Consider the following 14,922-nt stretch of genomic DNA (forward strand, 5'->3'; position numbering starts at 1 on the left):
CCCTGGGCTGCTCGGTGGGGGCGGGGCAAACAAGCACCAGCGGCTTCTGGAAATACGGCTACGACGGCGAGGAACCACCTGGAGGTTCCGCCCCGAGACGCTGAGCTGGAGAGCCGTGGAGCCCGGGGGCCTTGGGCCATCAAGATGGAGTGGGAAGAGAACGCGAATCCGGGCGCGGGCAGAACCGCGCCTACCTGGAGAGGCTCTGCCCCGAGCAGCTGGGGCGGCTGCTGGAGCTGGGGACGGGGGTCCTGGACCGGCAAGGTATGGCGGGGTTTCCGTGCCGGGGCGCCGTGGAGGGGGTGCTGGCCCAGCTGGCGCTGGAGTCTCCAGGCGGCCAAGGCGGTGCGGCTCCCGGAGGAGCTGAGGTTCCAGCTCTCAGGTCGCCACCCTTTGCTTGCCTGTTTGTTCATCCTCATCCGAGGATATTTTTCCCTTGCTTTTTTAGAGAGAGTGGAAGGGAGGGAGGGAGGGAGAGAGAGAGAGAGAGAGAGAGAGAGAGAGAGAGAGATTGGTTGCCTTCTGCACACACCCTACTGGGGCTGGGATCGAACCTGTAGCCCAGGTCCGTGCCCTGGACTGGAAATCAACCCGCAGCCTCAGGTGCCGGCGCCACCGCTCTGACCACAGACCCACCCCAGCCGGGGCAGGCTCCACCGTTTCCGTGGGACCGTCACACGGCCATGAGTCCTGGCTGTCATTCCCGGTTCACCTTGCGTGTAGCCAGCGATGTGTCTGTTCTCGATTTAACCAAGAACCCTGGGCCTGCGAGCATGTGTGCCCTTTAGGATCAGAAACGTCAAATATCACAGGAAAACCAAAGAAACAAGAAATTGCCCAGCGGCGGGGGGGAGGGGGGGCGAAGAGGCAGCCAGTCAGAGTGGCCGCAGCCTTGAGGCCACATGAAGGTTCTACAGAGCGTGGCCATGGGCCCTGCCCGCCATTGTCTAATAATTACATATATTGAAAGAAAAGAATACTTGCTGGGTTGAGCCAGGTGAGATTGCCGACAGGCGCATTCAATCATTTTCATGCACGTGAAGGTGGTTTTACCGGATTCAACCTAATAGGCTAACAGAGCGAAGGCGGGCCCACGGGTGGGCATCTGACAGGAGGGACAGGACCCCAGGCTGAGGGGCATGACTCCTCCCGGGACACACCTCGGAGAGCATCTTGGAACATTTTTTTTTTAAATCCTCACCCGAGGCTATTTTTCCATTGATGTTTAGGGAGAGTGGAAGAGAGAGAGAGACAGAGAGAAACATTGATGTGAGAGAGACACATCGATGGGTTGCCTCGTACACCCGCCCCAACCAGGGCCTGGGCCTGGGCAACCACAGTACGTGCCCTTGAATGGAATCGAACCCTAGACGTTTTTCTCCGCAGGACAACATTCTGATCACTCAACACACCAGCCAGGGCTTGGCACGTTGGTGGGACACGCGGGAGTGTCAACAGCAGGGCATACGCAGGGTGTCTTTCTTTCCACACGGAGCAGAAGGGAAGTGAAAGTCGGGGTGCTCCTGGGGGAGGTGGCGGGGTCCCCTCCCCACACGCTCCTCCTTCCCCCCAGTGCCCCCCTCGGTGCGGGTGACGCGCCGTGTGGCCTCGGAAGCGACCACTCTGCGGTGTCAGGCTCTGAGCTTCTACCCCCCCGACGTCACCATGACGTGGCTGAAGGACCGGCAGCCCCTGGACGCCAAGGACGCGGAGCCCAGGGACCTGCTGCCCAACGGGGACGGGACCTACCAGGCCCAGGTGGCCCTGGCCGTGCCCCCCGGGGAGGAGCGGAGATATGCCTGCCAGGTGCAGCACCCCGGCCTGGAGCAGCCCCTCGCTGCCGCCTGGGGTACGGACCAGCCGGGCCGAGGACACCCGTCGAGAAGGGGACAGAGGGGTGCCCTGGGCAGGAGGGGGTGCCCTGGGAGGGGCGTGGTGCCCTGGGCGGGAGGGGTGCCCTGGGCGGGAGGGGGTGCCCTGGGCGGGAGGGGGTGCCCTGGGTCCAGCTTCCCCGGCGCCCACTGGCTGCTGCGTTTCAGAGCCCTCCATGTCGGGCGCCCTGGTCTTTGGCATCATCTGCGGGACCCTCATGGGTGTCCTCATTGTCATCTTCTTCACTGGGGTTTTGTTCAGATTCCTGCGGAGGAGGCGGGCTTCCCGTAAGTAGGAAGACGGAGGAAGTCTGCCCAGGGTGTGGGGCTTCTGCAGGACGTGGGCAGGGCGGGGGTGGGGAGGGCCCAGGGCACCTGCTCCCTGGAGGCACTGGCTCCCCTGGGGGAACAGGAATGACAGGGTTTCCGCAGAAGGAAAGCTCGATCCCCAGTAGGGGGCGTGCAGGAGGCAGCTGATCCATGATTCTCTCTCATCATTGATATTTCTCTCTCTCACTCTCCCTTCCTCTCTGAAATCAATAAAAACATATATAGACTAGAGGCCCAGTTCACAAAATTCGTGCACTCGGGGATGGGGTGTGGGGGTCCCTTGGAGGGGTGGTCATCCCTAAGCCGGGCCTGTGCCCTCTCGCAGTCCGGGAGCCCTCAGGGGATATCTGACTGAGGGCTTAGGCCCGCTCCCCATGGGCCTAAGCCGTCAGTCGGACATCTTTAGTGCTGCCGTGGAGGTGGGAGAGGCTCCCACCACCACCACTGCGCTCGCCAGCTGTGAGCCCGGCTTCTGGCTGAGCGGGTCTCCCCCTGTGGGAGCGCACTGACCACCAGCGGGCAGCTCTGCAATGAGCGTCTGCCCCCTGGTGCTCAGTGGGCATCATAGTGACTGGTGGTTCTGCCTTCGGTGGATTTGCATATTAGCCTTTTATTATATAGAATAGGATATTTTAAAAATGTATTCCTTGGAGAGGGAGAGGTCAGAGTTGAGGTGAGCAGGTGAGGGAGGTGAGGGAGGGGGAAGGTGATGCCCAGATTCTTGTCTCTGCAGGAGGCACCCTGGGGAGCTATGTCCTCGCCGACCGTGAATGAGGTGCAGCCTGCAGACCCCGCAGGCAGGAGCCGGTCGGAGACTCAGAGCGGGCGCCCGGGTGACCTTGGTGCTGGAGGACAGAGCTGCACCCGCAGATGGGAGCCGGCCCAGGAACCCCTGCTCTCTGCCGTCCCCCGTTTACATCTTGGGTTCCTACCTGCTGACACCTCGCGGCGACTGCTCTGAGAGCTGGCTCTCTGGGTCCCAGGCTGCAGGGAGAGCCTGCCTCGGTTCCCGCCCCCTGAGACTCCACGCGCCGGCTCATCTCAGCTCCTCCCTCCGCAGCGAGGCTGCTGAAGTTTGCTGGACTCGGGATTCTCTGGAAGCTGCGAGAAAAGCCTGCGGCTTCTCTCAGGGCATCCGTCCTCCTACCGCGAATGTGCACAGGTGCACGCACTTCCCGAACCCCTTTCCTTTCGATTCTCCCCATCTCTGTCCTGCAGTGGCCCCTCTGTCCCCGCCCTCTGGTCTCCTCTATGGAGAGGACCTGGGTCCTTACACCGGACCTTGACCACGAATCAAACATGCGACCCTTTGGTGCAAGGGCTGACTAACCACTCAACCACACTGGCCAGGGCTGGCCTGTGCTTTCTTGCTGCTGCTGCATATATTTGGTTGCAAAGCTGTGGTACGAGGCCTTCTGTCTCAGAGGGCAGGTGCCTCATGAGACCAAATATAGCTCAAAAGTGTGCTGGTAGGTACTGAATTTGGGCAAAGAGATCTCAACTACTTTTTCAATTGGATAAGGATACATGTAACATGTGCTTGCTATAGAAACGTTGAAAAGGAATTAACTTGAAATTATCATTCCACTCGCCAATGATAAACTCTATTAATAATGTGTGCTCCTCCGTCTTACTGCTGTATGAAAATATAATAGGCATCCAATGCACATATTTTAATAAATGCATGATGAATTGTGTTGAGAACTGCATGATTTTTTTCTGCTGTATTTTCCTGCCTTACATATAAATTATATACTTACTGGAGGCCCAGTGCATGAAAATTTGTGCACTCGGTGGGGGGAGTCCCTCAGCCCGGCCTGAGCCCTCTCGCAGTCTGGGAGCCCTCGCTCCTTACCACCCGCCTGCTCACTGCCCCTTAGCGCTGCCTCGGAGGTGGGAGAAGCTCCCGCCACCACAGCTGCCGGGCTTCTGGCTGAGCAGAGCTCCGCCTGTGGGAGCGCACTGACCACCAGGGGGGCAGCTCCTGCGCTGAGTGTCTGCCCCCTGGTGGTCAGTGTGCATCATAGCGACCAGTCATTCCCCTGTTCAGTCGATTTGCATGTTACCCTTCTACTATACAGGATTATGTTATTTGGGAGAACTTTTACTGCTTCTAAATTTCTTACAATTTGTTTCATGGACTATTTTCATTAAACCCTGATAGATGACTTCACTGTTTTTCTTTGCTCCAGAAATATTGCCATCTAAATTGCAGCACCTTGGTTATTTTGTTAACTCCCACAAGGGTCTCAGGTCTGGGCAGCTCTCGCTAAATGTTCACATGCACAACAGTGTTTTGCAGACGCAGCTCTAACCAGATGGGCGTGACCTGACCCCAACCGGGTAGGTTCCGCCGACTGCGAACGAGGAATCAGCACGGAGCGGACCAGACCGTGTGGCTAGGCCTCGGCTCGGCCTCCCTCTGTGAGGCTCACGTGGGCGAGTCTCTGTCTCCTTTACTTGCTGGAAGGAACGGAAGGAAACTGCTGGAGGACAGCGTCCCCCTCCGGAGCAGAGCACCCCAAGCGGGAACGCCTGGTGTCCAGTAACGATCTTCCCTCCAACCCATGCTGGAAGCACAGGGACACATGCTTTCGCTGTACATGTATGTACATGTATGTATTTCCTCCTGTCCCCAAGGCATCAGCCAAGAAGCATCCTTCTACCCCCTCCAGGATATGTTACAATTAACTAGGCAACCGTTTGCTTCCTATTGGCTTTATTTCACAGGCTGAGGTTTCTAGAAACACCCTCCCTAGTCTTTACAGGAACACAGTTATGAACCATCTGCCATCTGCCACTGGGACCTGTTCATTGTCCTTTCTTTATAGCTGACGTTAAAAATCTCCATTGTCTTTCAGTCTTTCTTAGCTTAAGTTTTCTTGCCTCGTTCATCAGTTCTTCAGGTCAACTTGCATTTGAAAAACCAAACTTTACATTTTAAAATCTTTTTTATTTTTTTTCCAGAGAGGAAGGGAGAGGGAGATAGAAACATCCATGATGAGAGTCATTGACCAGCTGTCTCCTGCACGCCTCCCAGTAGGGATCGAGCCCGCAACCCAGGCCTGTGTGGTGACCATGACCTCCTGGTTCATAGGTCAAAGCTCACCCACTGGGCCAGGGCAGCCAGGCTGAATACTGTTAACTTATTTGGCTTCTGGCAAAGCCGCCTACTAAGCCTGGTATTGCGGAGACGGGCGCCCTCTGGTGGCCACAGTCAAACAGCACAATGGCCCTGAGACACCGGGAGCTGGGGCTGGGGCCCTGGAGGTCATCCCTGGTGAAGAAAAGCACCTGGAAATGGGAGGAAATAAGAAATGTCACCAGTTCTGCGAATCGCTGGACTCAGACAGAAGGCAAACAAGACTGGTCAACTGTGCACAGTTGGTGAAGGGCTGCTGGGAGGTATAAGCAAAAATGTGTTATATAATAACAGCATGTACTGGAGGCATTCTTTACACACACACACACTTAAAAAACAAGACACCTGTCGGACAGTGTGGCTCAGCGCTGACCTATAAGCCAGGAGGTCGAGGATCGATTTTCCATCGCAGCACAGGCCCGGTGTGCAGGTCCCAATCAATGATTCTCTCTCATCACTGATGTTTCTATCCTTCTCTCCTTCTCCCTTCCTCTCTGAAATATATATATGGGTTTTAAGGTTCAGGGGAACAGGATGCGGAAGCCTGGCGGTCACGTTTCAATGGGAGGACCTTGGAACTTGGCTCTTTATGGTCAGAGGCCTGGACAGTGGACCTCGGCTTCAGAAAGGGCTCCCCGTTTAGTTCCCGGCCCGTCTGGAGTCCGTGGATTCCCGGTGCGCGGGGGTCAAGTTCTCTCCTCTGCGCATGCCGCGGCTGCTGGCCTTGCGGTTGGGTCTGTTGTGTCTGAAACCCCAGCGCAGGGCGGGCCCTCTGAGCTGCTCCTGCGTTACACCTTGTGTGTAGGCGGGGGTGGGGGGGGGGTGGGGGGGCAGTGAAAGTCGGGGCCCTAACAACTCTCAGTTGGGGGAGGAAGAATGTAACCATTGGGGCAGCTCTAAAGCGATACAAAAAGCATGTGCCACTCAGAGCTTTCTCCCTGTCCTGGGGTCATTCTGTGCCCCCCCCCACCCCCCACCCCCGCCTCCCCTCTCCCCTCTCCCCTGACGGGAGTCTGATGATTGTGGTCCTTCTAAGGCCAGTCTTGGGGAAGAGGGGCCACATGCTAACCTGACTCAGGGGAGGCCTGCGTGACAGCCTTGCAAACTCAAGACCTAAAGTCACCGCAAAGGATGGTCTGAAATTAAAATCTGTCCGTTAAAGAGAAGTTTATGGTGGGTAGTCAAGCCCCAGGCCAGTATCTTCCCGGACAAAGATCATCTTCGATGTTTACTGAGCCTGTTGTCTTTTGCATCTAAGATAACACCTGTGAAAAGTCAGGGTAACTTGTAACTTCCCTTTTCCGGACCCCTCGGGGCATGACGAATAGCGCCAGGACTGGAACCAGAAATCCCTCATTGTTATTGTTATCATGTTAATTGTGACCCTTAACTACCCTGTACCCACCCACCTGTGCAGAGGAAGCATGAGTCCATCGTTTCACTTTTTATCCAATCCCTCCCTAATCCATCACCAATGGATTTCTGTCACCCACTTACCTCTCCTCCTTGGGTTGTAATGTATAAAACAACGTGCAAAACTGCCATTCTCCGAAGCACTATCCCAATACACTGAGATCCTGCTTCCCGGCCATTGTCAACAGTTTGGCTCAAATAAACTCACAAAAATTCTTTACAAGTTTGCATGTTTGTTTGTTTTTTACATTAACAGTTTCATTCTAAATTTCCAAAATAGGCATTTATTTATTAACCAGAATGGGGAGAGGTGTCTCTCTTTCCCCTTTCAACTGGAGTGACTCTTTCAGTGGAAAATTTCAAAAATTGCTTTAGCCTTGTTTACAATACCAATAACCTCATCAAAGGCGCCTCAGGGGAAGGCCCTGAGGGCTTTGTGATGACCTTAATCACGTATTAGCCCTCCCCAACACTTAATCCCGTTCTACAAAACGTTTATTCTTGTCTCTAAAAAGGTAGAAAGGGATTAATAAAGGAGGAAAGGGAGCTGGTTAGGAATTGCAGGCAAAGCTGTGCCGGCCAGAAACAGGGTCCAGACAACTGCTTGTTGGAGTTTAGCGCTATGCTCCCGACTCAGGCTTTACATACAAAGGAGTCAACTAGTAAATGTTCAAATGTTGAAGAAAAGAAGAGGTTTTAATGTTCAATTCTTTGTCAGCCTTTCCATCTGTCCAAACACTGGACCCTTGGGCCCGGAGCTTCTTCATGGCCAGGCTTACACTTTCTCCAAAACAGAAAAAGCCGTCAAAATACGTCTTTTAAAACAGGAATAATATAAAAGGAAAAGTCCCTCCACCGACAAATCCATCCTTACTATGTCTACATCCCCCAGGGAACCATTACATAGTGTACTCGTTTCTCAGTGGAAATAAAAAGATTGAGCGAACCTTTTCCCGCGTCATACAACAGGAAAATGGACCCAATCAATCAAATAGCATGAAAAAAACATTCAGACAGAAAAGAAACCAAAGCTTTTCAAGAAAATAAAATCCCCGCCCCTCCACCCACCGCCCCTCCAGCCCGAATAAGCCCAGGTTCACTGGCCAATCACAACGTTGAGATGTTCCTCTTCCCCCTCGCTCCGCCCCTGCGATGACCTAATTTAGAAAAAAAACAACGCGGCGCTTGTGGTTCCCAATCAGGTCCGCACACATTCTATTTAAAGGGCTGCGAGGAGCGCGAGCCTTCACTGCAACTGCAGCCATGTCGGGTCGCGGCAAAGGCGGGAAGGGCCTGGGCAAGGGCGGCGCCAAGCGCCACCGCAAGGTGCTGCGCGACAACATCCAGGGCATCACCAAGCCCGCCATCCGGCGCCTGGCGCGGCGCGGCGGCGTCAAGCGCATCTCCGGGCTCATCTACGAGGAGACGCGCGGGGTGCTCAAGGTCTTCCTGGAGAACGTGATCCGCGACGCCGTCACCTACACGGAGCACGCCAAGCGCAAGACGGTCACGGCCATGGACGTGGTCTACGCGCTCAAGCGCCAGGGCCGCACCCTCTACGGCTTCGGCGGCTGAGCCCGTCCCCCCGCCTCGTGTCCCCCCAAAGGCCCTTTTCAGGGCCGCCCACCCCCTCTCGGAAGAGCTGCGCGCTGTGGTGCTGGTTTAGTTGTGGACACTTATGTTTGATGTCGGCGCGGCCTTAATCTTCGGTTCGCCGGGCGCCGGCGCCTTCGGCTCATCGGGAGGGAGCAGTGGCTCCTGGGGTGACCCGCAGGAGCAAGCAAATGGGAGAGGTCCTCGCTAGGTTCGGGCTTTCATCGGAGAATATGGATTTCTGGAGGATCCACTTAATTTTTCTGGCAGGGACTTTACTCTTCGTGTCCCCTATAAAAACGACCACAGGCCGTGGTTGGGGAGAAGTTTGCTGTGGCGCGGGAGCCCTGGGAGGGCGGTCCGCCTGGTTCCTAATGGAGGGGGAATGAGGAAGGGGGAGGGGAGTTAAATAGACTTTACAAATCCGGTGTGTGAGGTGCAGGGAGACAGCGCACAGTAACCCACTGCTTAGAATTCGACCTGGACGGAAAGGCTGGGTGTTAATTCCTGACCTATTTGCCCCGGGCGATGTCGGGAAAGCTCTTCACACTTTGTGAACTCACCCCTCCCCCTTCTTTCCACGGTTTGGGTGTAAATGTAATGACCTTTGCAGATTTCTGTTCTCAGGCCGGGCCCCTCCCTAAGCCCGAGGCCAAGCTGTTTGTTAATTACCTTTGACTAAGGGGGTCGGGGCTTTAACTCTGGTCTCTAACTCCCTCCGCCCTGACGGCCCGGCTTCGCGTTTGTGAAGGGAGAGATCCTGCCGCACCAGCGCTCAGGCGCCTACCCCACCCCACCCCACTCCCAGGGCTCCCAGCTGTTTTTCCTTTTTATTTTTCCTTTTATTTTTTCGTTTTCCATTTTAAATGTGCCAGCTATAAACGGTGGAAAATTTTTTGTTGTTATGGACCATTCAAACATTATGGTTATAAAAAGTGTTATGTCCTCAGGTTGAATCCACAGACTCGCTTTCTGGAACAAAACCAAAGGCCGTTTGAAGATTTCCAGAACCATCTCATGATGGGCTGCGGTTATGTCAATGAAGCCTCTTGGGGACAAGCTCCCAGGGACAATACCCGGTGGGGGCGGAAAACCAGGTTAAATGTCGGGGCTGGGATTACTGGGCCATTTTTCTGTGGCTAAGGAAGGGGGTTAATTGCTGTTCCCAGAACGGTAGGGAAGACTTTGGTGGCTTTATTTTTGTTGTTTTATTGATTTCAGAGATGGGGAGAGAGAGAGAGAGAAACATCAATGATGAGAGAGAATCATGGATCGGCTGCCTCCTGTACGTCCCCAACGGGATGGAGCCTGCAACCCAGGCATGTGCCCTGACCAGGAATTGAACTGTGACCTGGTTCAAGGTCAACCCTCAACCACTGAGCCACGCCGCCCTGGCTGCTGTTAACTTGCTGTGTGCCGGGCGCTAAAAGGCCAGAGGAGTACAGGGGCCCATGGGGTGGAGGAACGGGTTATAGACGTTGTGATTCGAGCGATGCTGGGAGACCCCTGGCTGCAGGGTGGGATGAGGCCAGTTGTTGGTCCCTTTTCCTGGGAGATAGGAGGGTCTGCGGGTCCGAGGTCAGTCCGCCGCTTGTCAGGTGACCAACGCCTATTTCCAGAGCAGAACATTTCCACCCTCCAAGGAAACTGGGCGTCATATCCAAGCGAGGTTTGGGCTCGGGGCTCATTCTACACAAACTGAAGCCATGATGTCAGTCGTTTTCCATGAGACACAATTTAAATCTTTTTCTTAGAGGCCCAGTTGTACAAATGAGTTCTGAAAGGGTCAGAGCTAGTGAGCCACCTGGAGAAGGTGCTCGAATTGGAAGGATGCGGAACATCCTTTTGCACTCAAACACCAAGGCCCAGAATAGGATTAACAGTATGAATTTCATATTTACGATGATTTTAAATAAGAATGCCAAATCACAATGAAAACAAGCTAATTTTAAAATGAGAAACACACATTAACTTGGAGCGTTTTCCAATACAAGCAATTTTTGTTTACAAATGTTTGATTCAGACCCTAACTGTGCAGCCTCCACCATTTCCCTAAAGACCAGGATTAGCATTTTTCTGCCTGTGGGGCACCATCTATACACTCTTCCTAAATAAAATACATGGAATCACAATCGTATTAAACAGAGCAATCATATTATCAAACCAACTTTTAAAAAATGTGACCATAGCATAGTAACTATATACTATGGAAATAAGGATAAGTAGCATTTCAATACTCTTGTGACAACTGTAAATATTTGTGACTTTTACTGATTAATCACACTCATAATGTAAACAAAACCAGTTTAACGTTAAAGATGTTAAAGATATTCTTTATAATCCAAATTCTGACAGTTTGATGTCTGTGCATGACCCCTACAATGCCCGTGGACACCAGACTTAAGAAACCTTTTGCGCGGCTGGCATGGCTCAGAGGTTGAGCATCAACCTAAGAACCAGGAGGTCAGGGCACAAGCCTGGGTGTGGGCTCCATCCCCAGAGTGGGGCCCAGTGCAGGAGGCAGCCGATTCTCATTGATGCTCCTCTCTCCCTCTCTGCAATCAATAAAAAACCTCATTAGGATGACACCACATAAATGTGGCACTTGTTAAAGAAAAATTAAGGTATGTTGGGGCTGTGAGCAGCTCTCCACCCTTTCTCTTTACGTAACACTGGCACCTCCAGTAAAGCCTAAGTTGACACAAGGCATGAGGTATTCTAGCGGAGTGTACAACCGGCGTCGAGCCGGGCATCGCTGGGGGACTTTCAGGCAGATCTGCACACAGGTCGGTCCTAATAGACCTGTCCGCGTCTAACCAAACATTCCATCTCATCGCACGCTTGCAAGGAGGTTGACCTGGCGGTCGTGAACTTCCAGCAGCCCCAGTGCTATGCCATTTTACTGCGACTTGGGTGGCTCTTAAAAGAGCCTTTGGGTTTATTTTGTGTCGTTTTCCTTTTTTTTGAAGATTGGCCTTTTACTTCTTAGAGGCTCCCTTCCTGGGCTTGGTCTTCTGCTGGGTCGCCTTGGGCCTCCCGGCCGTGGGCTTGTCGGCCTTGGCCTTGGCCGGGCTCTTCCGCGGGGGCCTGCCCTTGGGCCCCGCCGCCTTCCTGACGCCTCGGGCGGCCTTCGGCGATGCCGATGCCCGCGGCTTCTGAGCTCTCTTGCTGGCGCTGGAGCTCTTGGGGGACTTGGACTCCCGGGACAAGACCAGCTTCTTGCCCTTGGCGGACGCGGCCTTCTTGACCTTGACCAGCTCGGGAGCCGCCTTCTTGCTGAGCCGGAAGGAGCCCGAGGCGCCGGTGCCCTTGGTCTGCACCAGGGTGCCCTTGCTCACCAGGCTCTTGAGCACCAGCTTGATGCGGCTGTTGTTCTTGTCCACGTCGTAGCCCGCGGCCGCCAGCGCCTTCTTGAGCGCGGCCAGCGACATGCCCGCCCGCTCCTGCGACAGCGACAAGGCCTCCGTGATCACCTTGGACACCGACGGGCTTGGCGTCTTGCGACTCACACCCGCCAGGCCCACCTGCTTCTTCCCTCGCTTCTTGATGTTCGGCTTCGCCATGAAAGCCGGGCCAGGCTCAGCCGGGTCCACAGGGGCCGTCTCGGACATCACAGGGCGGAGGGTCCACGGAGGAGAGCCAGGGAGGAGGGTTAAGCGCCGGCCGGGGGGGCCCTCACGCCTTATATAGGGCAGGGCGTGCTCTGATTGGTGCGTCGCCTAGGCCTCGCCCCGCCCCTCGCGGGGAGGAGCGTTTGTGTTTGTTTTCCCCCCAAAACTTGAAGCCCACAAAAATCGTCTGCACAGAAGGGCCCGGTTCCCCGGCCGGAGGGTGCTTGGCGAGCTGGACTTCACACGCCTTCTCACCTTTTCATGAAAAATGGCCCAAGATGCCCAAACGACTCCACAAAACCCTCGACTGTCAGCAAATTCAAGGAGAAGCGCCAGATTTCCTCTTTCCCTTGTAAATGTAACATTGCTTTTTGGCAGGAGACTTATGCCAGCTTTTCTCAGTGACCTTCCAAATGGTGGAGCGGAGAGAAGACATGAGTCCTGCCCCAGATTTTATCGACAACTGTGCATGAATGTGAAGGAACTAACACAGATTTCTTAGAGGCCTCCTGCAGGATTGGATGCTTCTAGAATCGTCTAAAAGCTGCAGGGTCTGCCCTTATTTGGACAAACACAATCTGATCAGCCATAATCTGCAAGGTGTGTGGGTTGCTTCTGACAAAAACCAGCCCTGGGTCCCTGCAGCCTGATCAGAGAGCCTCGAGGATGGAGCCAGCAGCACTGAGCTCACACATGGTGTCTGCCTGGCCCAAACCAGGTCACCCAGCCCGGCCAGCGTGGCTCAGGGGTTGAGTGTCGACCTGTGAACCAGGAGAGGCTGTGGTTCGATTCCCCATCAGGGCACATGCCCAGGTTGTGGACTTGATCCCGGGTAGGGGGCATGCAGGAGGCAGCCGATCCATGATGCTCTCTCATCATTGATCTCTCTCTCTCTCTCTCTCTCTCTCTCTCTCTCTCTCTCTCTCTCCCTTCCTCTCTGACATCAATAAAAACATATTAAAAATAAATAAATCAGGTCACCTTCATGGGAACCACAGACCCAGACCACAGGCCCAGGCGTGGCTGGCAGGTGTGTCTGCAGAGCTGTGGGGGGTGAGGTATGGGGACAATTGTCCAGGGTGTTTCTCCGCGTGTCCTGGAACTCACCGTAGGGAGAGGTCAGGATCTGAGTTTGCTCACTAAGGTGGGGCCTCCCAGAAGGCCGCCGAGGGAGCAGTGCAGTGGGTCAGAGGCCAGGGTCGGCAGAGGAAACCGCGGGAAGATGCCCCCCTGATTGCCTGAGGAACTGGCAGTTCTGCAGACGGCAGAGACGCGGGAGGTTTATAAAGAGAAGGTTTGTGCATTGTTGCAGTTGTCTTGATACAGTCAAGAGAACCTTTCTCATGGGGAAGTTAGGAGGCGTATGAGATCAGGTGGCCCTCGCCGGTTTGGTTCAATGGATAGAGCCTCCGCCTGTGGACTGAAGGGTCCCCAGTTGGATTCCCGGTCAGGGCACATGTCTCTCTCTCTCTCTCTCTCTCTCTCTCTCTCTCTCTCTCTCTCTCTCTCTCCTTCCCTCTCTCCTTTCCTCTCTGAAATCAGTAAGAATATATTTTAAAATGTGTATAAAAGAGACAAGGTAGGTAATAGTTTCAGTTGAATGCAACCAAACAGTTTTTTAATCCAGCAGAGTCCTGGGCAGAGGAGGCACCTGATAAATATTAGGTGTTTATTTTGTTGTTGTAGTTTTTTTAACCTAAGATCCTATTTATTTTTACATAGCGCCTCCCCATGGAACAATTACAATTATGTCCATCGTTTTTCAGCAGTTTCTTATGGGGTTATAGCTAAGAGAAATGTGTGAGGGGGGAAATTACCCTCACTAATAATGAAATAAGTAAAACTTCCACACACAGGTTAACAGGTTAACAGGTTAACAGTGCTTTAAAAAAAAATCTGTGTAAATATGAGTTCTGTAACAGAAATTTCCATATTATGTCGGGATTATTAATTGGCATGCCCTTCTGAATGAAAAGTTGGCAATGTGTATTAAGAGCCTTGAAAATGATTTTACCTTGTGGTTTAGTATTTCTACTTCTAGAATTCTATCCAAAGGAAGTAATTGAATATTAAAACATAGATTTATATACAAAGATGTGTGATTTGTATGATCTATAATGCATAAAGATGGAACTCAGTCTAAACAGCCAATAACAGAAGACTAATTACACAAATAGCAACATCTATAAAAATTGTGTTTCTAAGCATATTCCCTAGAAATTGTATGTATGTAAAAATATATAGCATGATACCTATATTTCCTTTATATAGTTCTCTTTTCACAAATTTCTACAATGGCACATTTAATATTTTTATACTCAGAGGAAAAAAATGATGTTTTAAGCCAGGTTCTTAATTATTCTTCCACAATTGCTAGAAATATGCGCTTATTTTCTAGTATCTCTCATTTTCATTGGCTAGTGAGATGTCACAGTGTCCAGCAGTAACCAATGATGGGGAAAGACGTGTCTAAAGCCCATTTTCTCCTCCTGTAAAAAGGGAGAGATTGGTTAACTCACTTCTATAATTCATCAGATACCTGATATTGTACTAGACTCTGAGAATAGCAGTCATAACGGTGATGGGCAATTCACGGGGGTTTGTTCTGTGCCAGGCACTGTTGTAGGCACTTTGTAGATCCACCAGTGCATTTAACCTGCGACAACCTCCCATCATTCTCTCTGATTTGGGGACGAGGAGAGGAGGGCTAGGAGAGGTAGTTTCCCAGGGGACACAGCTATTGGATGTTAACCCACAACCCCTAGCACCTGAGTCTATGTACGCTCTTAAATAAAGGATGAATATGATCTAGTCAGTGTCCTGTATGTTACATTTAAGCTGTCTTTTTTAAATCTATTTATTTTTTAAAATTTTTTTTATTGATTTCAGAGAGGAAGGGAGAGGGAGATTGAAACATCAATGATGAATCATCGATGGGCTGCCTCCTGCACGCCCCCTACTG

General features: G+C 52.7%; 3 protein-coding genes across 3 annotated transcripts in view; 2 read left to right on the forward strand and 1 right to left on the reverse strand.

Annotated features, from left to right (window-relative positions):
• Window positions 1–3,898, forward strand: part of LOC102416842 (hereditary hemochromatosis protein) — a 7,318-nt gene extending 3,420 nt beyond the window's left edge. Inside the window, 6 exon segments of the mRNA XM_023746667.1 lie at window positions 1–74; window positions 77–178; window positions 180–264; window positions 1,574–1,849; window positions 2,040–2,159; window positions 2,935–3,898. The exon segment at window positions 1–74 is cut by the window's left edge and continues 2 nt beyond it. Of these exon segments, the coding sequence (XP_023602435.1) occupies window positions 1–74; window positions 77–178; window positions 180–264; window positions 1,574–1,849; window positions 2,040–2,159; window positions 2,935–2,975 (698 nt within the window). The 3' untranslated portion in view covers window positions 2,976–3,898.
• Window positions 1–8,335, forward strand: part of LOC102419061 — a 40,401-nt gene extending 32,066 nt beyond the window's left edge. The window contains exon 3 of the mRNA XM_023746660.1: window positions 8,000–8,335. Within this exon, the coding sequence (XP_023602428.1) occupies window positions 8,000–8,331 (332 nt within the window). The 3' untranslated portion in view covers window positions 8,332–8,335. The remainder of the gene's footprint in view (window positions 1–7,999) is intronic.
• Window positions 8,336–10,467: 2,132 nt separating this feature from the next.
• LOC102442747 (histone H1t) lies at window positions 10,468–12,393 on the reverse strand. The gene has a single exon (XM_014447803.2). The coding sequence runs from the start codon at window positions 11,958–11,960 to the stop codon at window positions 11,328–11,330; it is 633 nt and encodes a 210-aa protein (XP_014303289.1). The 5' UTR covers window positions 11,961–12,393; the 3' UTR covers window positions 10,468–11,327.
• Between the last annotated feature and the right edge of the window lie 2,529 nt (window positions 12,394–14,922).

This window comes from Myotis lucifugus, unplaced genomic scaffold (genome assembly GCF_000147115.1).
Source record: "Myotis lucifugus unplaced genomic scaffold, Myoluc2.0 scaffold_716, whole genome shotgun sequence".
Classification (NCBI taxonomy): domain Eukaryota; kingdom Metazoa; phylum Chordata; class Mammalia; order Chiroptera; family Vespertilionidae; genus Myotis; species Myotis lucifugus.